We start from the raw sequence: 27,037 nt of genomic DNA, 5'->3' as shown, positions 1-27,037 counted from the left end.
TTAAGTGACAATAAAGCATGCATTTGTGTCCAATTTCACAAAATAAAGCATGTCATGTCGTGCTTGATTTATTTATTAGAGAAATAGTAGAAGGCAGCAAAGAATCTGAAAACCACTTGCACTTTCAGTTTTGCATGCCTTATGCATATTTCTGGCTGACTGCTTTAAGCATTTACTATATTTCAAATTTCCAGTCCAATTTCATAATGTGTAAAACTAGAGTATTTGGTGTCTTAAATATCTTCTAAAATTCAATAGCTATACTTCAGACTCCCCTACCATGAAAGCGATAATGAGGCATTTCCAAGAATTCTCCAAACTTTATTAGTAGGAATGAAAGTTTCTTATACGATTGAGTTATAAAACATAGCATCAAGTGTCTGTCATTATAGATTCACAACTAAAAATGAGCTATATATTTCTATTTTGTATAGAATCTGTATAAAATCATTGAAATCTGAATTCAGTCTCCAATGCAGGACAAATTGGAGGAAACTTTTAAAATTTTCATAGAATGTCAGTAATTGTGTTAATAATTGTACTGTCTTCCTCGGAGTTTAGAAATATTCTTCAGGACACATGTCAGTAAAACAAAAAAGTTACTGCATTTACTGTCATATCCTTAGCAAACCCTTGATCTTTGGTTACAACCCTTGCAAGCACCAACTGTGCCTTGCACCTTGCAAGCTGTCATGTCTGCAGGGTTTTCTACAGCTTCAGTGGAAAGAATAAATCAACACAAACAGCATTTCCTGTAAATTAACATCTTATCTTACAGATAATTATTATATATTTAATCTTGAGAAAGTTTACTGGCTACCTCCTACATATTTTACATGAGTATAGAGGGGTATTAATCTGAAGATTATGCAGTGTGAGAGATTTCTTCAGTGCTGCTGTTTTTGAAGATTGTGATCTTATTCACTACCTTTGAGTTTTAAGGAAAGTCGATTACAAGTGCAACATCTCCCAAAACACAGCTGAAAATTGTAGATAATTGAATGTAAGAAAACTTTATGTGTAGATACTCATAAATCATATGGGAAATATTGTAGAATCTGGGGATTTTCCTTAGACTACAATTCTGCATTTAGAAGAGAATTTTTAAAGGAGTTGCTTATATTATTGAAACCAAGATGATTTTTGACTGTTTATTGTATCTCGAAGAAAATCCTTACTGTTAGGATCACAGTTAATGAAATATAAAGGACAATGGTATTAAATTTATGCCATTACAAAAGCAAAAAACAATTTTCACCAGATCTAGTGAACTTCACCAGTACTGCTCTCACATCAGCTAATTATCCTGTTTTCATGTTTGTATGTATTTACAGTATTTACCAGCTCTTCTCAGACAGAGAAATGCAGCCATGTGATTTGTTGCTTGGCAGATAACTACTGTGTTTCATCACACACTATGTTAAAGTGTATGATTTTTTCTGTGTTATGTCTTCAGAAGTATTTTGCTATATACTTGATCTGTTGTGAGAAACAGATGCAAAGCTGCTATGGGAACAAATGTATTTTATTAAATCGAACAATGTAGTTTGCCTTTAATAGACAGTTAAGTGAATAAAAAATGCTTCTGTTCTTACTTTAACCAATTTAAATTTTGTTAGGAAAGCTGTCCAGGACAAGATTAGGAGAGACCTCCTGAGATAATGTGCTCAAACCACCCTACCACTGGTTTTGAAACTGCAGGGCACAAATCCACCATCCACAAGCATGAAATTTCTCCAGCACAAAGTGTTACACAAATAGTTTGTGCATTAAATATTTGCAGAAGCATTTTCCTTTCTTTGAAGATAAAAATCCATATAAGAGCCTTTCTTTGGGGTCAACTACATGCATATAGCATTAATGAAGGACAAGAAGTAACTGTTGTATTAGCTTGATAAGGGAGTGAGTTTATTCTCACCTTAGATCTTTTGTATCTTGCTATCTTTTCTCAATAAGACTAAGAATTGTCTTTCCTTGTCTCTCTCTGATCCCTTCCACCTGCGTGTCTTCTCTTTTACTCTCATTTAAATCTAAAGTTTTCCTTACAGTTGATGCTCTAAATGGCAGATTTCTTACAATCTTCTAACAATCTTCACCCTGTATCCTTAACACAGTCTTCATTCTATGCTGGCTTGAATAATTTGGGTGAATCTGCATTTTCACATTCAGCATAGATCCTCTCTTCAATCATTATTTGGAGCATGTCAAGCAGATTACAGTTTTTCCCACAGAAATATTTAATTTTCATCCTTTATCGTCTCCAAAACCAGTTCATAGTGTTCATCATGCATATGCAGCATCTTCCCAATTTTTTATTGTTTACTTACACTATGTATTTGTTGTTTACTTACACAGTGTATCCGTTCTAAGCTGCTCACCTTTGCATTCCCAATAATTTTTTTATTTAGTTCTGTATTCTGCAGCTTGTCCAAAATGTGTACTGTGCTTCTGAGGAGGAACTAAGCTTTTGCCTACAAACTTTGCAGAGTGCGTGTGGGAAAGGAGAGCAGAAGTGCAGGTATTGATCATGACATTGCAGATACTATGCAGTTCCTTCCTTCAAACAGGGACTGTAAATACTATAAGGGAGTGTATACTACACAACTTGTACAAGATGTTTACCTTACATGTATACTGTATCTTGAAAAGAAAACAGTGGCTATTGATAAAATAATACTCAGTGCTTTATTATTTTTATATTTTATGAAAACAGGTTGCCAGGTGTCCTGTTTTATAACGAAGAAAATAGTCCTTTGAATTTTCAAGCTGTGGGGAATTTTGATTCAGTAGAAACTCAGGTGAAATCCCTGGCTCGATTTTACAAATCGATTGCCAGTCCTTTCAACTTTGTACCTTATTCTTTGCTGTTTAGGATTAAAAATAAATTGATAGAAGGTTTAATGTTTAGATGATAGGTTCAAGAGGAAAAAAATGTTTTCTTGTGTCTGCATGTGTATACCTACGTATAAATCTATTTATTTGGAGTAAAGCATCAGCAGAAATATTGATTTGATTTTGACACTTACCATTCACTGTTTTTTAAGTTCAGACCCACCTCCTCGTCAGTTAAAAATCTCTGCCTATAAGAAGGAATTAGGCCTATTTTGTTAGAGATTTTGTGTGCTTTAATGAGAGATAACAGAAGATGCTATTGTGATAAAAGATGAAGTCAAAGATCTAGTACCAAATGGAACCTTTCTCAGCAGAATTACTTAAGTAGTTCACAATTTTTATCTGAATTATTTAAATGTTTAAGCTCTCCTTCACCTTTGTTAACATTTCAACTAATTTGGATTTTACCAAATTTCATCACTGCACTGCTGGATGATCTGATAATTTATTAAAATTGTATTTGCTGAGGGTTTTTGTTTTGTTTCTGTGGATTTTTTGTTTGTTGATTAAGATTTTATCATCACTGATTACCCTGCAGGCTCATGTGTTTCCTCTTTTTACCCGATTAAGCAAAAAAGAAATTTGATGAAATTGCATGTCTCTAAAGCATCTGAAGGTACTTCTCATCTAGATATCAAGTGCTGTTTTGTACATCACACTGCATATCTGAAAAGTTCTAGATTATGTATACAATTTAAGCAGTGAAAAATCAGTAACTGCCATCACATAAACCTCAAGCAACCTGTGAACCCCAAACTGTAAAGATATAGCTAAGAAATACTCTGTAAGAAATTCCTAGTTCTTCATAGATGAAAGTATAGAATCAATGTCATGCCTGGAAACTAAGGAGCCATTCAAGTATATATTGTTGTAGGTACTTTAAAGAATTCCTGGCAACTTTCTGATCTATGCTACCTACCTTTCTATTTCTAATTACCTTTCAAAAGGGATTAGAAGTGCAACCTTTATTTTGGATGTGGTTTAGGAAAAAAAAACCAACTCAGGTTGTTTGGGTTTGGTTTCTTTTGTATTTATGTTTTCCTCTTTGATCTGAAGGTCTTCCTATCACATGGACATAAAAGAGCAGAATGGATGCAAATCTCTTTTCAGTTTGGTTCTCATCATGAATTTTCTGATCAGATGCCATATTCGGAGCACCAATCTATTTTTGTAAGCACTAGCCTATGGAAAACACCATTATTTACATATGGAAAAGTTTCTGTTTCATATTTCTGATTTGTCTGATAGGAACATCTGCATATGTTCTTTGATAGGTAAAGTAGAAAATGCAGAACATGCATATGATAGAAGATTCAAAGACAGTGAAAAAGCAATCAGTTAGAAGTACGTGAAGGAGAGTCAGCATTGATTTCAAGCTGCTGGATAGTCTATTGCAGACCATTATGCTCCCGTAACTCAGATAAAAAAGCTGATGCACAGGGCGACTTTAAATTGTTGGTTCATGAATGCTAGGAGCAAGGAGTTAAAAATAAGACAAAGCCTTGTTCCAATAACTATCAGACTATCAAGAAGTGCTAATCTTTTTGATTCAGGTATGGACTTTCTTCATGGTCTCTCTCAGATCCCTATTTGATCTCCTGACTGGGAAAGTTACTGTGTTCCTTAGGTATTTTCCTCCCTTGCTCAAACTCCCTTATGATTCAAGAGAGAAAGCAACTGATAGCCTCCTCCTGGTCAAATCACTGTGGTTTCAGCATCTTCTAACCTTCCTTGTTGGATGTTCTCAAAGTCCTTTACTATAAGAACATTTTACACTCAGATCATATAAATCACCTGAGCTTCCATTCCTGCCTACCCACAGCATATCTGCCCATTCATTCCAGTCATCTTACCTCTATGGTGGACCAAGCATCTAAACCAATGTCTGCTTGCTCACTTCTTCATCTTTCATTGCAAGTTCTCTCTCCACCAGATCTGTGTACATCTGTACTTTGGCCAGGAGAGGAGGAGATTCATTTTCTTCTTATATCATGCTTGTTTGGCACAAAGTAATGTTCATATCTTACTCTGAAATCCTGCTCAAATCTGGTTCAGTGTTTAATTTGAGTCAGGAATGAATCTCTTTTTTCCTTGGATGTTGCTTATACTACATACACTGTTGACAATACCTCTCTTCAGCCTTTGTACTGCTGACAGATGAATGGCTTTTCTGCCTCAAGACTGTAGCTGTGTGACTATACAGACAGTCACTTAAAAAGAAAGAAATTATTTAACCTTTAGATACATGCATGTAAGCCTATTCCTTGTTCTTCTTCCTTGGAGTTCCTGGAAGTTTCCTCAGGCTTTCCCAACTATCAAGGGACTGAGTATGGATGGAATATGTCTTACACTTCTTATGACCATATGTCAAGCATGCACAAAAGATTTGATTTTATCCATGAAGGTATTGGTGAAGTAAAATCTATTTAACTTTCTGTGCTTGTTTATGTAAATCTTATGTAAGACTGTATACACGTAACAATTAAATAATCACTGTAGCCCTTGATGGGCTTCTTCAGAGGAGATCAAGCACATCAAATCTTTGAGGAACTACATCTAAAAATACATGTTGGTAGCTCCCAAAATGGAGGTAAATAAAGTACTTCATCATTTTTAGTAGGAAGAATTTTCCAGACATAATCTTATAATTTTCTTCTTCATCCTAAAGAGTGTAAATTCCTCCTCCTTTGCACCATGGTCAAAGAGTTTAGAACTTCTTCACAAAACCTACAATTTTTATGCATAAAATTGTTAAGTACTACTGAAAACTTTTCCTGGTTTGTTTACAGATTGCAGGAAACCCAGGTTGAATGTAGAAGTTCCTAGAAATCCTGTGGTTGCTCATGCCAGGATCTGTTGAAGCCGTTTTGCTGTGAGAATATTTATGTCTGTGAGACTCATGTGTTTGAGATATTGTGCCACAGCAAGGCTGTATCTAATAAAAATACTTATAATAAGTATAATATAATAATACTATAAGTATAATAATACTTATATAAAGATACTCTTATAATTTACTCCCAGAGCAGGGATAAGCTGTTACTCTGCACAGTTCCCATTATATAAATATATATATATATAGTGTATATATATATATATATATATATAAAATAAAGGACTAATAGAAAATAGACTCAAAAGAAAAGCATTTTTCAACATTAAAAAAAAATGACACTTAGAATCACATTGATCTGTTCCAGATTTGAAGAGTAAAAATAAGAGCTTTGGTAACCAACATTCTGGTAACCTACTAAGGACTGTTTCCAACAAAGAGACTCACAATTTTTGACTTGCTAGATTTTTAACTAATTAAGAAATGTAATGATCTCTCTTCTGCATTTAGTTCACTTTTTATTGGTTCTCTTTTTTTCTGTCCATTTGCTGAAAATTACATGTGCAGGTGTTGTGTGTGTATTTATGGTTGCTATGTTGGATATATATTATGTAGGATAATAAAGACCATATCCCAATATACTTCAGTTAGTCCCAAAGAAAATACAGGAAATAAACCAAAAACAAAACAAACCAACAAAAAAACAAACAAAAAAAATCCACAATGAAAAAGCGAAATTGCCTCCAACTGCATACACCAAAGAAATTGAAGGCTTCTTTCCAAGGTGAAATTCACAGTCAGCCCAGCATCTGACCAGCATGTAAAAATCCAGTTCTACATTATATATATTAAAGGACAAAGACTCAACTCTGGTGGGGAAAAAAAAAATCAAAAATCCATCGAGCAACAACAAAAAACAAAACACAAACAACAACAACAACTTGTAAAAGTTTTAATTTTGTTTTCTTCTTTTCTTAAAAAACCTTCCAGGGGGACTGGATAGCTCAAGGGGTTGTTAATAGGATACAGAGCCTTTCATCTCTAGGTCACCAGTTCGCATCCAGGCCAGGTCAGTAGTGACCAGAAATTGTTACCATTTGATGGGTTTTCAGTGACCTATATGAAATACGTTGTTGGAACCATTGTGAGAACAGTTGCTGGAAGCTGTTCAGTTCTTATTTGAGAACAAGAGGCTGATCTTTTGGCAGTCACAGCAGCAAGACTGCATTATCTGTTCATCTAAAGATGTGAGACACTTCACTGTCCTTTTGTAGAAATCTTTCTACAACTATGATCAATTCATAATTGTTGTAACAATCATTGTAGCTGTTAATATTCTGCTGCCTGTTCTGGATCTGTGCTGTGGTCCAATGGATCTCAGGGTTGTTAAAAAGGTAACTGCTACAGGCACTCAATTCATGCAACACCATTCTTCGCTTTGAACACAGGTAACCTTCATTTAATTGACTTGCCAGAATAAATTCCCATCGTTCTTTCTTGACATCTCTATTTTCAGGCTTTTTACTAAGATTAAGCAGTGAAATTCAATCAGCATAACACATCCAGCATATTTTTATAAGAAGGAAAATAAAAAAGATACAAGCAGAACTTTAATACAGTGTTATAATACAGTGTTATAGGAAAGGCCAGACTTGGAATAAATTCCAAAATCATTGCATTACTAATTTTTACGTTTTTTTTTAATTCTGTCAAGTCGCAACAGATTTGTTCTCCCTGCAGGCCAGTAAAACAATAGTTCCCTCACTCCTTTAAAAATGGGTTCTTGTAATCTGGCTGTTACTGAGACCCTGTTAGTCTTCTTAAAAATGGATAGTTTATATCACATAGGTACTTTATATTTTCTGCAGTAGAAATCTCATGAAATGAGAATACTTCCTTCAAAGCTATCACTAACACAGAAGCTGCCAATGAAAGCTAAATTTTGAAAATATGATAGCAATAATTCTTTACAAATTTCCAATTTCCACTATCTATTAATGGAGGAAGCCTGTAAAAATGGCCATAAATTTTGGGAAGAGGAAGGTATTGAGTGATAAGTAACTCAGCCACAATACTTCACTTCCAAACGCCTTCAAGAGGCTTTGCAATACAGGTAGTAAAATGGAGCAACTCTGAGCTTGCTCAAAATGATCTTGGTAGCAGGAAAGCCTCCTCCATGTTGCGGAGAGCAGGGCACAAAGATAGACCAAGACACCTTAACAAATCCCAAGTATTCACATCAATCCTTTTCTCTCTTGTGCCAGGGACTGGATTACTGAGAATCAGATCCCAACCGTACATTTTACCTTACCTTTTCACAAGGTCCAAAAAATTTTACAGAGTAAAAAATAAAATTTAAGATAACATACATTTAGTAAATGAGATCTGGTATTGGATACTTAAGGTGAATAGTTTGCTTAGCTGTTCAGCCAAACAAACATTGCAGGAGTTTTTCTAGCTCTGACAGACACATGTGATTGTTTACTGTATGTATCAGAAAAAGATGTTTTTTTCTATATAAATAATTTGATATCTTGCCTACAAGAGCCTAAGCAGGCAACTGGCCTAAAGCAATTTAAAATACCAAATCAAAACCTTAAATATGTCCTTGGTGTATATTTAGATAAATGAAGGGTGTTACCGACAAACTCAATACATGAAACAATAAGACTGGAGCTTGAAATAAATTCTGTTGATTCAATTAGACACATATTGCAAAACTGTCTTGCTTTTTTATACAAAGAAATTAATCTTTGTTATATTCTTGCATGGAATAATAAGGCAATAAAGATATGTATATAATTCCTGCATAATCCTTTTAAAGTAGAGCTTAGTTTCTAGATTCATGGCATTTATTTTTTCAGCTTAAATTTCAAAGTTATGTTGATAATGTTTAGGGTTTCCTTTTTTGTTTAGACATTTTTTTAAGCTACATTTTGATGCTCTTTTAAAAAATTTTCTTATTTACATTTAACATTTACTTTTATATAGAACATATCAGTGTTGGACTTCACCTTATTACAACCAAGTCTTCTATTTTGTTTTTTCTTATAACTATTTTAATTTTCTCATTTATTTTCCTTTCATTACATGTACTAATGTTAAGTATTTAAAAGTCCAGTGCAATGTTACAATTATTAATGTACTACATTAACACTTATGGTATTTGTTTTTGAACAAGCATTTATTAAGCATTGGTAAAACAGTATACAAAACTTTATTGCTGTAAATGTTCTTACACTCTTTTCTTTTTCCCCCTGTATTTGTGTACTAGGTGGTTGTGAATGCCCTTTTAGGAGCAATTCCATCCATCATGAACGTTCTTCTCGTTTGTCTTATATTCTGGCTAATTTTCAGCATCATGGGAGTAAATCTGTTTGCTGGGAAGTTCTACTACTGTGTTAACACCACAACTGATGAAAGGTTTGAAGTCGACCAAATCAACAATTTTAGTCAGTGCGAGGAACTCATAAAAAACAATCAAAGTGCCCGATGGAAAAACGTGAAAGTAAACTTTGATAATGTAGGATTTGGGTATCTTTCTTTGCTTCAAGTAGTAAGTGATCACTCTTTGTTATATCACTCTTATTGTTTTTATGTAATAGTGAAACGCAATTCTAGCAACAAAAGCAGAATACACGCTTTTATCTACAACTTAGTAATTTATTAATACCACTGCTCTGATAATTTATTAGTCTTTCATACTGATCAGCAAAGTCTACTTAGAAGAATGAAGAACTTTTAGGACATCAGAGAGAACAAGTTCCCTTTCTATCTCTGAATGTTTCTAGAAGTACTAGGGCTGGTATATAGTTATCTGATTATTTTCAGTGCTGAAAAGAAATCTGCATTAGTGTAATTAAGTCACAGAAAAGAATTCCAGGTAGAAAACGCCATCTCAGTGATGTAACCACTGCAGTTACAAGATCTAAGAAACAATTTCTATCTAGAAGAGAAATAGAAGAAAAGTAACAGTAGGTGTTATAGTCTATGAAATATTTTCCCTGCTATTCCTGTCCACACAGGACAATGTATGCAGAAAGGCTTATGTCTTCACTATCAAAAATTATGTTCTCAAAACATGAGCTATCCCTGTGTGCACTGGAATACCTTACAACCTGACCCAGCCAAGAAATTGCAGGACTTTCACCTGAATTGTGCACAGTGAGCAATCTCTCTCTTTGAGGTCTAATTCTGAGAATTAATTTTCATTTTTAGTGTTTTAAAATAAGTTTCTAACTTTTGTATTGTCATAAGAAATCTTATTAATGCAGATTGTTAATTTACGTGATGCAGTGGCATTGACATGGGCCTGCCCAGGTTCTAAGACAAGAAATCTGAGCACTGGTAACTGCCTCTCTGACTGAACAGAGCATCTCGTTCCATGACTCTGATAACACTGATGATTTGAAATTCATTAAGATTATTTACTGTCATATCAGGAATAGCAGAGAGGGACTAACAGAATTTGAGAAATATACAAAGGAATACAGTTTGACTTTGATAACAAAATTGGATTACAGTGGAAAGACTGTGAATATTGTTTTCTGTGTCTGATTTTTGAAATCCATTGCTAGAATCTCCACTGTGGAGGGAGGATCAGTATGCTTTATTAAACATTTTTTTAAATTAAAATTATTCAGCTGGAAAGGATGTCAGCAAAATTCCTTTCAAGTCGTTTGCAGCTCTTCTTTCAGTAGTAGCTTAGCTTATTCTGGGACAGGTATAAGATAAGGTACTTTTTTTCCTGGTTTTATGGCCCTAGTCTGCACCTTCCCTCTACTTCGCAATGTCATATATATTCCAGTCTCAGCTATGTATAGCTTATTTCATTTCCACTGAATAGCAGAGAATATTTTATTCCTCAGAAAAATTTATTTCTTACATGAAAATTTATATTCTTGGATTATTGCATTGCTCTGGGAGGCAGGTTGGGTGAAATTTCCAAATGTACCCATGCTTCCAAAGGAAAAAATAATCATTAAGAGGGTCCTGGCTTTCGTGAGAGGGCAAGACAGTTGTTTTAAAATATCTGCAACACAGAAATTCTGCATAGATATGAAATACTTGCCGCGTTGATGCTGTTTTTGTGTGAGTAGAATTCCAGATATATCACCATATATTTTCACTTTTTTTGTACTACTAAGATGCATATAGATGTGTGGAAGGATTTTTGTTCAACGTTCGGAAAAAAAAAAAAAAAAAAAAAAAAAAGTGATAAAAAAAGACACTTTTGTCATTCCATTAAACAAATACTTGAAACTGCATCTTTTAGGGTTTGATAAGTAAGCCACTCGTAGTGATTCTGTATGTATGGAATGATACACGCCCTAGACTAGAGCAAAGAAAGCAAATATCAGCTTGATTTTCAGCTAATGCTTTAAATGTGAAAAATCTGGGTTTTTTTCTACTCTTAAGAGCAGAATGAAGGCCATAACTCATAAATGTTTCTCAAGAAGATGTTCACAAGTTTTCACTTCAATATTTAAAGTACTTTGGATGAGGAACTGGTAAAGGATTCTAAGGCTGTTGTGTTTAGAAGAAACATGAGAAGTAGATGGGTATGTCTTGATTTACATACCGTCCTTAATCAGCTTGTATTAATAGTAAAAATGAGTAAACCCTAAGAATTACTTAAAAGTATCTGTGAATATGTCAGAAACAAAGATAAAGCAATTGAAACTTGGATAATTGGCCAAAAATAATGTTAAAAAGACTGAAAAAAATCTGATAAAATCATAGTTGCTACTGGAAAAGCTTTCTGTGCACCCAGTGTGAACATTAATGGCTTTTTTTTTATTTAACAAGATTAATTCAAAAGTCTACTGAAGTCATTTATATCTCCCCTCTAGCAGTCTCAAGTACAGACTTGTTTAGGTTGTGGTGGACCAAAGAAAACTACCTCATTGAGGTGAATATCATTGTTCTAATGATAAGATCAGTGATAAGCATCAATAGATGAATTACAGATGAAAGATTCTATTGCAACAGAAGGTTAGAAGCAACAGAAAGCTCTTACAATCCAGCCTTTTTTCCATTATTCATCCTGTTCTCTGACTCAGACCTTGTAAGCCAGTCAAAGAAGAACAATGTAAATTAGCTCAGCTTTTCTGTGTTACAGGTAATATAATAGAAGGCTTTATTCTCTTCATCAGTAAGGTATTCTGTCTTGAGTGAATGCTATTGGAAATATTGTTTTAATGCAAATTATACATATATATATATATATATCCAAACAAGAACAAACCCAAACTCCAAGCCCCAGTGCCGAAAAACTTCAGATTTTTTTTCTTTTTTGATATAAATTTGTTTGAGTATTTTTCTGACCCTTAAGAAAATCATCAGAGCAAAAGCTGAAGAAATTCCTTTCACAACTTTCACACATCAGTAAGTGAAGAGGAACAGGCTGATGTACACAAAGAGATGTGGCATCTATCCGTCTTGGAAATTTTATGGTATTATTTCTTTTTAACTTAAACCAGTTAAGTTAATCCAAACAGTGTTTGGATTATTTGGTAAGTAGATCTTCTGAAGACCTGCTTTTATCCAGGATAAAATGTGGCAAATTAGTCTCAAAACACAGTATCACATTATTCTGTTATTTCTGGTAAAGACATGTAGTGCTGCCACTCTGGCTTTACTTCCAAATTCATTGGAAATTATCCATCATGAGAATCATTTTATGTACTTCTAACTACAATAGCTTGGGAGAATTTTGTTTTGTTGTTTTCTAGCTACTTTTGAATCTACATTTGAATTTGTTTTTCAAATTTCCTTGAGGAAAAACAAGTGTAATCTTTGAACTCAGTGAATTCTGATTAAGTGTCACTGAGGGTATACAATATATTTGTATAAATATTAAAAGGAAACTCAGATTTTGATCTCTTTGTCATATTTGTGTGTTTTCTAGTTCAGCATGCACAAATGCACAAATAATACCTTAAGCAAGATCTGTTGTGGAAAATTTGAGCCTAGCAAAACCGGGCCTAAGCTTCTACTGAATGCATTAGGAATAACACTCAGTAAATTTGCTGCTTTGATACTGAATCTCTGGTTCAATTATTTGCTATTGCTCAGGCTACGTATTTAGAAAATAGAAATTCTCCCTGAAATGAGGCTTCTGCTTTGGGAATTACACAATCTTTTTTTTTTCCCCACAGTTAAATAGTTAAATTCACAACTGTTTTTGTATAATGATGATGACAGTGATTGTTTCCTAATGATTTGCAGGATGGATCTAGAAGAAAAACAAATACTATGATGAGGCAGTGCATTTTATTATTGAAATTTCATTAAGTTTGGGGATTTCTGTTCCTTCACTTCTTCAAGACTGATAAAATCTTATTGTTTTGTGAAACTGGATTGTGACAAATACAGATTTTACTTCAGACATTTTGAAATACATGAAAGCAATGTTATCTTTATATGTTTCCATCTTCACACTCTTTTCGTGTTGACTAGTAATGATAATAATATAAAAGTTGTGATAGTTCTTACTATCTTCTTACTAGCTCTACTTGAAATATGCTCTCTTACTGATGACGATGAAACATAACAGTTTAATATTAGGCTTTTTTTTCCCTTTCACTCTAGTTTAGTCTAGGATATACTTACAAATTTACAAAAAAAAACTTTTGGTTTGTCTGAAAGATGATACGCAATGACCATCATATGTATGAACCAGAGACAATGGCGTGCACCTCACCAAAGAGCCGCTCTTTCATTTATATCATCCTTCAGATATAAAATATTACATCTTATTACTTATTACTTGCATTTAGTGTTTGACGTCTGACTACAACCACAGTCATGACTTTCAAAAAAATACAAATAATATAACCAGAGAGAAACAAAAGTAAACTCCTTAAGGCATATATGAAGTAAGCATCCTGCCCTATTTAGACCTGCCAAGATCTCAGCTGAAATAATGAGTCCAGTTTTGGCTACCATTTCAAGAGATAAACTGATGAAAGAGAGCATAAAATAATGAGAATGATTTGAGTTTTGGACGAGGTCTGCGTGGAATGATTGAAGGAAGAGTGAAGATGTGAAGATTATTTAGCCTAAAGAAAAGGCAGCAGAAACCAGTTTGCGAAGAAATATTACAAAAGAATGATTGGTACTGTGTTCTCCACATCTATAACAGCTATGACAAGCGATAGCTTTAAATGGCAACAGTAGGATTTAAATGTTGGAAACAATAAATACAAGTGCTCATATAAATATTTTTGATAAGGCTGTGGAGTATAGCAATAACCATAGATAAAGAATGTTCCCATCCTGACTTGTTTCTGTGACTAATCTCTATGACAAGGAATATGAATGAACCTAAGATCTACAGCCTTGTTCAGTAAAATTGTAATGAGGATTAAATGACCAAGAACACTCTCAGTTGTTGGTTTTATTCTGTCTGTGACTGAATGATTGCTATTTGGAAATGCTGCCTAGTCCATGACTGTTTCAAAAGAGTAACTAATTGCTACAATAGAGAAAATGAGTTTGTCTTTCTAACGTGCAGATGAGGCAATCTGCACCTCGTTGTCAAACAGAATTTTACACATACGGATTAGAGTCAATAGCTGTAAAAGTTCACTAATTTAATATCTGAAGCACATAAAGTAAATTCTGTTTTTACAAGATCATCCTAAAACATAGTTCAGGGTTATAGCCTCTGTAAAACATGATGCATTTAGAATGAATATAGAATCACTAAATCAGGTAAAATCTTTTATATACAATATAATATATTTTAGATACAAATCAAAATTCTCCTTGATACTACAGTGTTTATCTTTTCTGACCTAATCAAATCTTCGGTTCCCTTGATGTCATCCCTTGTGATGACATAGTAGTCACTGGTGGCAACTGAGTTACAAAGTCACTGATATGGCTTTGATAAGCATTTAACCTACTAAAATGACACTGCATTCTTGTGATAAATAATTAGAAATAAGTTCATTACATATTCTGCTTAATATGCTTATACGGAGACAAACGGGGTACTCAACAGTGCATCTTACAAGCAACTCTAAAGAAAGCCAAAATTGTGGATAAATCTTATGTATGTTATAGTAATAATGCCTGGTGTCGTATTCAGTTGCTGGAAATGGTTATATGAATTGTCTTAAAGTTATATTCTTAAATAGGTGTGTACTGTTTACAGGCTACATTTAAAGGCTGGATGGATATTATGTATGCAGCTATTGACTCAAGAGACGTAAGTACTGAAAATATTAGTACATTAGTATAGTAGTATTATACATTAGTATAAGTACATTTTATCCTTGATGCATGTCTATCAACAAATGCATATTTATATATCTTCCAAAAGTGAATAATATGCATACAGGAGGATGAAACAGAATCAAATGAGCTAATATGACATTCTGCTGTGGCAAATTGTTGTATCAAATATGAACACAAATATGATGCTGACAGTAATAGATGGAATGGACAAAAATGTATTGATGTGAGTGACAAGGGAATACAAGATATTTTGTCCAAGACTGCTGCTTATTCAGTTGAAATTTTCATATGAAATCTTAAGAACGACATTTCATATTTTTTCCTCAGGTGTTACAGCAACCCAAGTATGAAGACAACTTGTACATGTATTTATATTTTGTCATCTTTATCATTTTTGGGTCTTTTTTCACCCTGAATCTGTTCATTGGTGTCATCATTGATAACTTCAATCAGCAGAAAAAGAAGATAAGTATCTTTTCATTCCTCTTCTAAAGATACTGCAAAATAGTGCCTTCCTATAAGTCCATGATATATGGAATGTATCAAAACTGAAAAGCTGAAGAATACCGTAATATAAAATCTTACCCAGATGTTGCATTCGTTAACTTCATAAGATTTTACACTGTACTGTACAGTACACACCTTTCTCCTTTCTGTTTTCAATGTTCAGTTTAATCTTCCTCAAATCATCTGCTTTTTCATGCATAAACTAATAAAATATTGTTGCAGAATCAATTCCCTTACATACACCTGTACATTAAAGCACTCTTCATTTTCTTTTTTGTTATTTGTAGTGATTTTATCAGCACAAAAAGTTACTTGATTATGATAAATAAAGCATTACACCGTTGGTCTCCTACAAACGCTGTTTTAATGATCATAGTATTCGATGACTCTCCCAAATTCTATTCTGTAGCACTGAATCGAATAGTGATTTGTAGCCATTGTAGGTTACAAAGATGACTGCTTTTACTTTCATCGTGCAGCTATGAATCTCACTGACATGAATGGTCTGAGTATCAGCTGCTTATCTTTAAAACCAATTTATCAAATAAATGCTTATATTGCAGACACTGAGATTTGATAACTAAGAGATCTTCCTCTATTCAGTCTTTATGATTTTCAGGAAATTCCTGTCCATATCAAAATATTCTGTCTTCCAGGTTTCTTCCAGGTTTCATTTAAAATTAATATGTAGCTAGTGTTCATAATATTTTTTATATTTACCTCTCTTAAGGTGTTAACTCTGTGAACATATTAAGGTTAGTTTTATGTCAAACAACAGGACCTAGACAACATTTTCTGTGAGTTCCATAAATTATAGGTACTTATCGCTCGTACCTTTCATATTACTAATCTGCAGTATTTCCACATGATGAGGAGAAACTCAGCCAATACAAGATCTATAGAATCAGTTAGGATTCAAGTTGACTATACACTTACTATTTATCACATGAATTCAAAGGCTATCTTTTTTTTCTGCAGAAGAAAGAATGATCTTTTGGATCATTTGCATATCAGCTCTACCATATACGTAACTACAATAAGTGAAATAACGTGAACTTTATCTTTACACTGATTTAACAAGATGGGCAGTCCTAGAACACTAATGAACATCATCTGTCTTTGAAAATATTTGTGCCATTTCAATGAATTTTCTGGGAAAAGAAACAATCTTGCATGCACAATGTTTACTAGCACAAATTCTCCTTACCATTTTTCATCAATAATAATAATAATAACAATAATAATAATAATAATAATAATAATTCTCAGAAACTTTTGTCTGATTGCTGCTTCACCAAGTGTTGCTTGGTATGGAAGTTAGTTTTCTCAAGCTATTGAAGCTGGCCATTCCATTCTCTTTTAACTTTCTGTTGACTAACATAAAAATGCCAGTAATCTGTGCTGATTCTAGAAGATATCCATGCTGCCTAACAACCTCTGAATTCTCTGACGATGTTATAATTTCACATGGAACAAAGCAGAGAATAGTGTAAGGTAACAAACATCAGTTTTCTCACTGAATCTACTGTCATTTCTCCTGGAGTATTTGGTGCATTTTAACAAGACAATCACAGTGACACATATATTATAAATAAATATGTTAATCACATTTCACTTTAAAAGCTTTTTCAACACTGCATATAAATCTGATTGTAACCAGCTTTGATTTCATGTTTTTACTTTGGAGGTCAAGACATATTTATGACAGAAGAGCAGAAGAAATACTACAATGCAATGAAGAAGTTGGGATCCAAAAAACCACAAAAGCCTATACCAAGACCAGGGGTAAAATTATTTCTATACATCAGGCTAATAGCTTTTTAAGTAGAGCTCATTTTTTTATCAGTATGAAGAGAGACTAATTTATTATCAGTTAATTATCATTAACTGATTTATGAGTCAGCAAAAATGGAAAATGCGTATGCTGCTCAGCAAACTATAAGCAACATATCTCCTTTCAATAACTGTGTTTGAAGTTACCTGCCATTCTCTTGGTTTATCATTTATCAGTCATAATACATTATAAAATCCTTATACTTAGAAACTATTTGGTGATTTTTTTTCCATTTCCTGGATTTGCTGTGTTATGTTTCCTGAAAATTTCAAAAAATTTTCAGAATAAAAAGCAACGATTAGTTGTTTGGTCAAAGCTTCATGATTTCCCATTCAATTACTTGAGATCATTTTAAAAGGAATGCAAATATAGTGAAGTCAAACACTCCAAAGTTGTAATACAGAAGAGAAACTGATTACATGATTTCCACAAAAGCATTTTCATGGCTATGCTTAAAGGACTGCCTTTAATCACACAATCTTACTCTGTTTTTCTATAAGCTCTCAATTTTATTCATTTCACAGAACAGAAAGTGTATGAGGCAAAAGCTTGCATGGAAAAAGAGATAATGATGAATTCAAAATCCAGCATGTTATGATTATGCCAGGTAGCATACAAAACACACAGAAAAACTAACAAACAGACTGAACTAATCTGCTGTATTCACTTTGATTAATCTATTTACATTTCCTAGATATGTTTTTATGGAAACCTTACTGGTTTTACTACATATATTTTTCTGCTTTCTTCTAATAGGAAAAGAAAAAAATTATTACAATCTGTAATGGATGTTTTGCTTCTTTTTTTCCTTCTCAGAACAAGTTTCAAGGCATGGTCTTTGATTTTGTGACACAGCAAGTATTCGACATTAGTATCATGATTCTTATCTGTCTTAACATGGTCACCATGATGGTAGAAACTGATGACCAGAGTAAAGAAATGGAAAATATTTTATACTGGATAAACTTGGTGTTCATTGTCCTTTTCACTGGAGAATGTGTCCTGAAATTAATTTCACTCCGCCATTATTATTTCACTATAGGCTGGAATATTTTTGATTTTGTCGTTGTCATTCTCTCAATAGTAGGTAAGTCTCATTTATTGACCTATAAAGAGGGTAAAATGAATATAAGTTGAACTTTTACTCAGTAGTACTATATGGCTGGCTCTTGCTATTCCAAGGCTTCTAACTAAGTCTTGCATGTTCTCATTTTATTTAAAAATTTACCTAATCATCGTTTTTGTTGTAATCATTCAAAATACATTGCACTTGTAAATATTAACTATACCTGGTAGAAAGCAATTATGCAGGTGCAATCTACAGAATATTTTTAGTTGCTATATAGAACATCAATTTTAAAACTATTTTTTTCTAAATTGTCACTATAATATGGAGAGTGTGGTAATATATCTTTGTTTATTTTTCCTCCTATTATAGGTATGTTTTTAGCTGAGATGATTGAGAAATATTTTGTGTCCCCTACTTTGTTCCGAGTCATCCGACTTGCCAGAATAGGTCGCATCCTGCGTCTCATTAAAGGCGCAAAGGGAATCCGCACTCTGCTTTTTGCTCTGATGATGTCTCTTCCTGCTTTGTTCAACATTGGCCTGCTGCTCTTCTTGGTCATGTTTATCTATGCCATATTTGGCATGTCCAACTTTGCCTACGTTAAGAGGGAAGCTGGAATTGATGACATGTTCAACTTTGAAACATTTGGCAACAGCATGATCTGCCTATTTCAAATTACCACATCTGCTGGCTGGGATGGCTTGTTAGCCCCGATTCTTAACAGTGGGGAGCCGGACTGTGATCCTAACAAAGCTCACCCAGGGAGCTCTGTTAAAGGCGACTGTGGCAACCCTTCGGTTGGGATTTTCTTCTTTGTCAGCTACATCATCATATCCTTTCTGGTGGTGGTGAACATGTACATTGCTGTCATTCTGGAGAATTTTGGTGTTGCAACTGAAGAAAGTGCCGAGCCCTTGAGTGAGGATGACTTTGAGATGTTCTATGAAGTCTGGGAGAAGTTTGATCCAGATGCAACGCAATTCATGGAATTTGAGAAATTGTCTGATTTTGCAGCAGCTCTTGAGCCTCCTCTTCACCTTCCCAAACCAAACAAGGTCCAGCTGATTGCAATGGATCTGCCCATGGTAAGCGGTGACAGAATTCACTGCCTTGACATCCTGTTTGCTTTCACAAAGCGTGTGTTAGGGGAAAGTGGGGAGATGGATGCCCTCAGGATACAGATGGAAGACCGATTTATGGCATCAAACCCTTCTAAAGCTTCTTATGAACCAATCACAACAACGTTAAAAAGAAAACAAGAAGAAGTATCTGCTGTCATTATTCAACGTGCTTTTAGACGCCACCTATTAAAACGAACAGTAAAACAAGCCTCCTTTATCTATAACAAAAACAAAACTGAAGGGGGGGCTGGTCTGGGCATTAAAGATGAAATCCTTTTGGACAAGTTAAATGAAAACTCATTTACAGAGAAGACTGATATAACTGCATCAACAGCAGTTTGTCCACCTTCTTATGATCGTGTAACAAGGGCAGTCAAAGAAAAGCACGAAAAGGAAGATAAAGGTGTACAGAAATAAAAATAAATAGCAAGCAAAATCATCTATGTGCAAAGTAGTTCATAGCCTGCAAAGGTCATGTGTTTGTGTCAACAGGACTCCTGCTGGAGGTCTATGCCAAACTGACAATTTTTACAAACATACTATACATTAAAGGTCAGTGCCTATTAAAAGACAGCAACCCCTCGTCAGTAACTGTGATTGTGACATGGGGAAACAACCTTGACAAGATTTAACTGTTCTCACTACCAGCTGACACTGCTGAAGAGGAGAGAAAAAATGGCTACTCAGGCTGTAGGGACCAGCTAAGGGGTGCAAACCAAGTTCTAGTTGTGTGTTTAGCGTAAAACAATACAATAACTGTACCCACTGTTTGCATTTCAACTGCCATATACATCATATTTTTACAGATCTGTGTTGGTGGATTCATCTTTTTTTAATTCATATGTTGTTTGTTACATGTAACTATTTTTGTAAATGGGTCTTCTGTTGGGAGAGGGGGTCCAGCACTACTTTACAGGTATAAGAGCCAGGTGTTCTACTATGCGACTAATATACACACAGAAATGATTTGCATGAAGGCATGCTGCACTTATAGATCATGCATGAAAATAACATTAAGTCACAAAGAATAACTGATTTTAGCTCAGTGTTTCTGGAAAGGAATAATAAATTCTGAGGTGCTTAATTAATGTATTCATGTTGTATCGCGTCCGAACCAGTCTTGGTATGCCTGTAAAGTCCCCTGTAACTCACAAGAACAGTAAAAGCAGATATTTGTTTATTTATTTATTTATTTACTTATTTATTTTGCACAGACAATTAAATTTCAGAAAGTACAGATTTCTTTCTGGGTCTGGAGTCACAGATTCTGTCTTTATCAAACGTCTTTCTGCATAAAAACACTAAATGAACCTGCCCAAACTGCCAAATTGATCAGAAAGAGCCCTTAATAATGCTGTTCTGCTTTATCCTGCAGTATTGTTTAGCCACCTTCAGCTCTTGGTAAGGTTGATGTTGTATGTTAATGAAAAGCCCTCTGCTATGTAAATAGTAATTTTTAACCTGTGGTGCATGTTTGAGCAAACAGATAACGACCTGAGCACATTTATTGCATCAAATATGTACCACAATAAGTGTAATGTGCAAGCTTTCAACAGGTAAAATTATGTATTATCTACCAGTATAGATAGTTTGGATGCTAGCAATGCATGTTTATATTGCCTATGCCTCTGTTCCTTTGATTGTCCAGGATTCTTAAAAAAGGGAAGCCATACATCAGAGCTAAATGAAGTAAACTATTCAACAAGACCTCATTCTTCCATACCATTAAGCAATATTTTGCAGCTATTTAGGAACTCATTTGATTTACATTTTTGAATTTTCAGTGAAAAGCATATAGTGTATATCCAAACTGTACAGACGTTGAAAACTACTAGACCTGTTGAAAATAATGTTAGAATTTTATAAGCAAATATAAATACTGTAAAAATCATTTTATTTTCTTTTTCAGCATTATGTACATACAACAAGAACTGAATTTTATCTTCAGGTTGACTCCACACCATTTCTTTTTACTTTCTGTCTGCAGCACTTTTTCGCAGAAGTACTCCAGAGAACATGATATGACTAAGAGAACAGATAGCTGTAGGTCTTATTTTTTACTGCATTTGCAAACATGTCAATTCTTTATGCAAAATAAGTTCATAATTTGCTTCTAAAACTCTAGTTATTTGGTTGTTTTTTTTTTTTTTTAAGTTGGAAAAAGATGTAAAGTGTTAATTGAATGTTTAAGCAGTGCCTGCATAACAAATTTTCAAATTCAAATACATTCTTCCTTTCGCAGAATCCTTAGTTTTTTTCTCATATCTCACACACTTTTTAAAAAATTATTCATAGTGCAGTTCTAAATGTTATAATGGGTCCACAATATTTTTTTCACAAAGAGAAAGTAGCAAAACCATATAATCAAACACATCAGGACATTTTATGTTTCTTACACAGGAAAATTAAATATAGATTACTTTTATTAAAGTTACTGGCAAATACTATATTAGTGAACTGCATGCAGGAAAATGCTACTATTACCCTAAGTGAAGCTAAATAACATTATTAATGTGCCGAAATAATAAAGATTACATTTTTTATTGTATGCTCCTTTTGTCGTTATTATCTGACATTAGTTTAAAAACAGTATGCTTTTTAACATTTATAATTAATGCATGTTAAATACTGAGCATGATGATTCTGTGTTTCTACAGTACTGCACAGAGTAACTCCATGAGCCACTTCCTGCATGGGAGTCCTCAACAGACAAGTATTACAGCTGTCCTGAATGTGTCCTATAGGAGGCTCACAGGTAGTAAACTGAATATTATTTAATATTCTACCTACAGGTTTTAAAACTTTGCTTTTCTCAAAGAGACAGATGAGAATTATGTCACTATCATTTCAGTTTACAGGTAATAGGAAAACAAAAATAATTGTTTCTCCTACCTATTTCAGGTTTTCAATGTCAAAGAAGCTGAAATGTTGCTTCAGTACAGGTAGAGTACCTTGAAATTTTTTAGATTTTTTTGAAGGATCATCCTGGACGAGGAAAAAAATTATTCTTACATAATACCTCCTTAGCAACTTAGGACTTTATAAGGAGTGAGTGATGGGGTAGAGCCATATGTGCTGGATTCATTAGAAAAGCTTATGCAAAGCAGTCTCAGCTCAGAAAATTAGCTTCACCTACTAATTCAGTCCAACACTGAATTAGTCATACCTACTTCATGCGTTGCTACAGGCTTGGGGCAAAGTGGCTGGAGAGCTGTGCGGAGGAAAAGAATCTGATGATATTGGTCAAAATTGTTCAGTTAGGGGAGGAGGAGACTCACCTTATCTCTCTCTGAACTGCCTCAAAGGAGGTTGTAGCAAGGTGGGGGTCAGCCTCTCCTCCCAAGTAACAGTGACTGGATAAGAGGTAATAAAATCCTTAATTTGCACCAGGAGGAGGCTCAGGTTGGATATTAGGAAAAATTTCTTCTCAAAAAGAGTGATGAGGTGTTGAAATGGGTTGCCCAGAGAAGTAGAGGGCTCACTGTCCCTGGAGGTGTTAAAGAACCACAGGGATGTGGCACTGAGGGACGTGGTTAGTGGGCACGGTGAGATGGGTTGGCGATGGACAAAATGAACTTAGTGGTCTTTTCCAACCTTAGTGATTCTTTGATTGCATTCTCTGATTCTACGACTGGTTTGCTCCTTTTATTAAATGTCTTTACTGTTGAATCTTCTAGAGAATGCTTTGCTTACGTGTTGGAGAGACAGCACGTCCCTCCTAAAGCAAAGCCATTCAGCAAGAATTGTTTCTGATGCCTGGACACAAAGGACAGCGCCTTCAGTCCAAATGGAAAACCTGATTTTTACTAAACTCTTCTAACTCTAATTCACTTGAACGGAAGAAATGGGGAAAAAAAGAGAGAGAACTTTCTGTCTTTGATTTTATTACATTGCTATTTCATTGCTGGAGAGCTTTACAGAGCCTAAAGTGCTCAATATTGTGGTATATAACAACGTAACGGGAGCATGAGGCAGTCTTACGTCGGAACAAATGTCACAGCCAGCCATTCAGAATTCCGAGTTCACCGGCACGGGAGCCTCCGGGAGGCAGGCTGGAGGAGGCTGCGCCCGCAGGGCACGGCCGAGCGGCTGATGCAGCCGCCAGGACGGCACTACGTGCACCAACACCCCGCGGACCCTGACGCGCTTCAGCAAGAGCCGGGCGCGGCGCGGCCGTTACAGACCCCCCACGAGGGCTTGTTCAAACCCGGTCTCCCGTGAAGTTGTTCCCGCCCCCCTCCCCTGAGCGTCCGACTCGTTCCGGCGCTTGCAGTTTTCCTTCCTGTGTCTCTCCCGCCTCCTTTCTCTTGGAGTCAATGGTAGGGCGCGCTCTTGCCAGACAGCCAATGGCAGCGTGCCGCTGGGCTCTTCCCCGCCCCTTCCGGCGGCCTCTCCCTGGTGGCGTTGGCTAGCAACGGCGGAGGCGATGGACGCGGCGGTGCAGCAGGTGCGTGCCACGGTGCTGGGGGGGGGAAGGCGCTGAGGGCAGTGGGGACGCGCGTCGGGTAGCGCCAAACGGGGCGGTCGCGGGTGCGTTTGCGGGAGCGAATCGGGTTCGCTTCTCTCGCAGGCCCTGCTCAACTACTACTGCCAGGAGTGCTACTTTCACCATGTCCGGGCCGCGGCGGAGGAGGCGCTGGGCCGGCTGGGCAGCGACCCGGTGTTCCACTTCTACCGGGCGTACGGTGCGCTGCGCACAGGTAACGAGGAGTGCCGCTGGAGGCTGTGGCGACGCTTGGGCCTTGGGTGCTCCGCGGTGTTTGTGAGACCGCTCGCGCTCAGTGAGCCGCGTACGTGCGGTACTTAATGAGTCCTCCCACCCGCATGTTCCGGTGAGGCAGCTATGAGGCACGCGGTGCGGGAGAGAGGAGTGATGTGGTTCCGTGTTTCTCAGTAACTTTGTGGGTATCAGTCAGGCAAATAGCTTCTTTGGAGGGAATCTGGAATCTAACGGTGTGGCCGGTGCTTTGTGTCACAAGAACTGGTTGGTTTCAGTGCATCTGTGCCTAACATTGTACCCATCTGCACCTGGGGAGCTGTGGGCTGGTACCAGTTGGGTGCTTTTACAAGGTTGGTTAGCAGAAGCCATATTTCAGGCTGGCCTAACACATAACTTCTTTCAAGTTCTCTGTACTGAAATGTTCTTTTTTGTTCCTTGTGTTTGTTTGGAGAGTTTGCACAAACAGCTGAAAATTGACATCATTGATAAGGAAAAATATGTAAAAAGAGTTGGGAAAAGCGCAGAAATAAAAATGGAGTCAGGAGTTTTTTACACTGATCTTCTCTGTCCTCTCAAAGACTTTGCAGCTTATTTCACTCTTGTTATCACTAGGTGATGTCCAAGAAGGTATTCGGCTACTGGAATCCATTAAGAACAAACAGGAAGTGTCACTTTGTGCAATGATGGCACTGATCTATGCCCACAAGAAGAGCCCTAATCCAGGTATACTCATTAAAACAATAATGGTTTATGTTTTTAACAGCCATATGTGAAGACTTGGGAGTTGTAGATGAATTCTGCGTAACTTTAAAGGATTTACCCCAACTTTGCTTTTGACATAATTTCTAGTACTTAGAAATTTATCAAGGCTGTAAATAAAAATACCAAAATATATAGCTGTGAAGAGTTAAATCTAAATCTTTAAACACTGAAAAACTAATTTACCTGCCAAGGTGAAAAATATTTTATGGAGAAAGAAATTTAAAATCAGGTTGCTTTCAATTCTTATTTCCTTTTGTCTGACTGATATCAGTCCTTCTGAGTAAAACTGCAAGTTTATTAATAAGTCATGAAAGCCAGGCCATTAGTATACTTCAAGTTACCCTGGTAAATGTTGAATGAATGAGTGAAATAGCTCTGATTAATGACTCTGCATTTATTTCTGTCTCCATGGATTAAAGCTTTAAGATACTGAACTTATCATATATTCAGTACTTTCTGAAAAAGTCTTAGCGATGAGAGTCAGACATTTGATTTTAACAGTTCTACATAAAGGACCAGAAATTAATGTGAGCGAAAGAATATATTTGACGTTTGTATTTTCAGATCGGGATGCTATTCTAGAGTTGGATACAAAACTGAAGGAGCAACGAAAAACAGCAGGACAGCAAGCTCTCTACTTCGCTGGCTTATTTTTGTGGCATCTTGGTCGTGAAGACAAAGCCCGGGAATACGTTGATCGGGTGATCAAAGTTTCTAGTGGTGATAAAGAGGTAGCCTTTTTCTTTCTACGTAAAGTAGTAAGAGGACTGTGCATATACTATGAAGCTAGGTTTACTACACCGATGGTATTTTGATGTTCCTTTGATGAACTTTGTGTTTTAATACTTCAACATCGTAATTGCATTTGACAGGGATGAATAAAATTCCTAGTGACTTTCTTTGAACATATTGTTAGTCAGTAAATCAAAGTTCTGCACTGTCCAATGGAGGTAATATAGTTATGTCAGTTTTGCTCTTGCTAGGATTGTTATCATGATCAGTATCAAAGCAACAACAAAAAATTGATGATGTCAGTAGAGGAAGCGTCATCTCCTCTGAATTTAGAGATTAAAAAACCCAAAGGGTTGGAACAGTTTCAGCAGTTGTTAAGGGCAGGTTTTTCCTTTACCTGAATGTAATGTAAAACCTGTGTAACTGTTGTATGTAGCAACATCTTCTGCATTTATGGAGACACTGACAGTTACTGTTTTAAGAATCTTTAATCCTGCTTAGTTTGTTAGTTGAGGTTAGCTCCATTGTTGCTTTTAATCCTTTAAGTTATTTAATCCTTTAATTATTTGATTTGAGTTTGAATTAATTTATGAATGAATTACTAATATTTAGAGTTGTGTACTGCTTATAATTTCAGTCATATATTTTAGATAAATCAAAGTCAGAAGCTTTTAATTCTCTTTCAGTCTTATTTTATAGTATGGTTCTTTCCATTTATTGTTCTGCATAACATACTTCTTTGTAATAAAGCATATAGCCTTTGTAATAAAGGCTAATAAGAACACCAATGATTGCAAGTTTTTCTGCAGGGACTGATTCTGAAAGCATGGCTTGATCTCACTTGTGGGAAAGAAACTCATATTAAAAAAGCAGTGAAGTACTTTGATGAAGCGCTGCAGGAAGGGAATGATGTTTTTGCTCTCCTTGGTAAAGTACGTTTACTTTGATTTTAACGCTTTCTAAATGTATTACTGCAGCTTTTTGTTAATAATTAGAGCTTGCTAATGATTAGAGCATGTGCAAGTAGAGATACAGCTCACTCGTATTCTTTTTGTTCAGTTGACTAGATTATTTTTTTTAAAAGCCTTTAGTAGATTTTAGCAGAAATTAAGTGTGGGTCACTTACACAATTGTTTGAGGAATATAAAAGTTACCAAACAATTTGAGTTCTAGAACTGTAAAAATAGCTGACATTTGCATTTCTTGTGGTAAACAGCCTGCTTTAAATAGTAGCTAATTGTACTGAGTAGCCAGGGTTCGTAATATTTCTTACTTTCTGTCCTGATGAAGACAAAAGGACAGGCAGCATAGTGGTAAATAA

At 35.4% G+C, this 27,037-nt stretch overlaps 2 protein-coding genes across 2 annotated transcripts in view; both read left to right on the top strand.

Moving 5' to 3' along the window:
* LOC122181710 (sodium channel protein type 1 subunit alpha) overlaps positions 1-19,919 on the top strand; it is a 58,549-nt gene extending 38,630 nt beyond the window's left edge. The window contains exons 21-26 of the mRNA XM_042874372.1: positions 9,000-9,281; positions 14,889-14,942; positions 15,299-15,436; positions 17,159-17,263; positions 18,129-18,399; positions 18,751-19,919. Coding sequence (XP_042730306.1) covers positions 9,000-9,281; positions 14,889-14,942; positions 15,299-15,436; positions 17,159-17,263; positions 18,129-18,399; positions 18,751-19,919 — 2,019 coding nt within the window. The remainder of the gene's footprint in view (positions 1-8,999; positions 9,282-14,888; positions 14,943-15,298; positions 15,437-17,158; positions 17,264-18,128; positions 18,400-18,750) is intronic.
* Positions 19,920-23,885: 3,966 nt separating this feature from the next.
* TTC21B (tetratricopeptide repeat domain 21B) overlaps positions 23,886-27,037 on the top strand; it is a 31,705-nt gene continuing 28,553 nt past the window's right edge. Inside the window, exons 1-5 of the mRNA XM_042874782.1 lie at positions 23,886-23,949; positions 24,073-24,202; positions 24,835-24,945; positions 25,549-25,715; positions 26,526-26,648. Coding sequence (XP_042730716.1) covers positions 23,929-23,949; positions 24,073-24,202; positions 24,835-24,945; positions 25,549-25,715; positions 26,526-26,648 — 552 coding nt within the window. The 5' untranslated portion in view covers positions 23,886-23,928. The remainder of the gene's footprint in view (positions 23,950-24,072; positions 24,203-24,834; positions 24,946-25,548; positions 25,716-26,525; positions 26,649-27,037) is intronic.

This window comes from Lagopus leucura, unplaced genomic scaffold (genome assembly GCF_019238085.1).
Source record: "Lagopus leucura isolate 7727_CA_CO unplaced genomic scaffold, USGS_WTPT01 Super-Scaffold_100012, whole genome shotgun sequence".
NCBI classification, from domain to species: Eukaryota; Metazoa; Chordata; class Aves; order Galliformes; family Phasianidae; genus Lagopus; species Lagopus leucura.
This window is presented reverse-complemented; position numbering and strand designations above follow the sequence as displayed.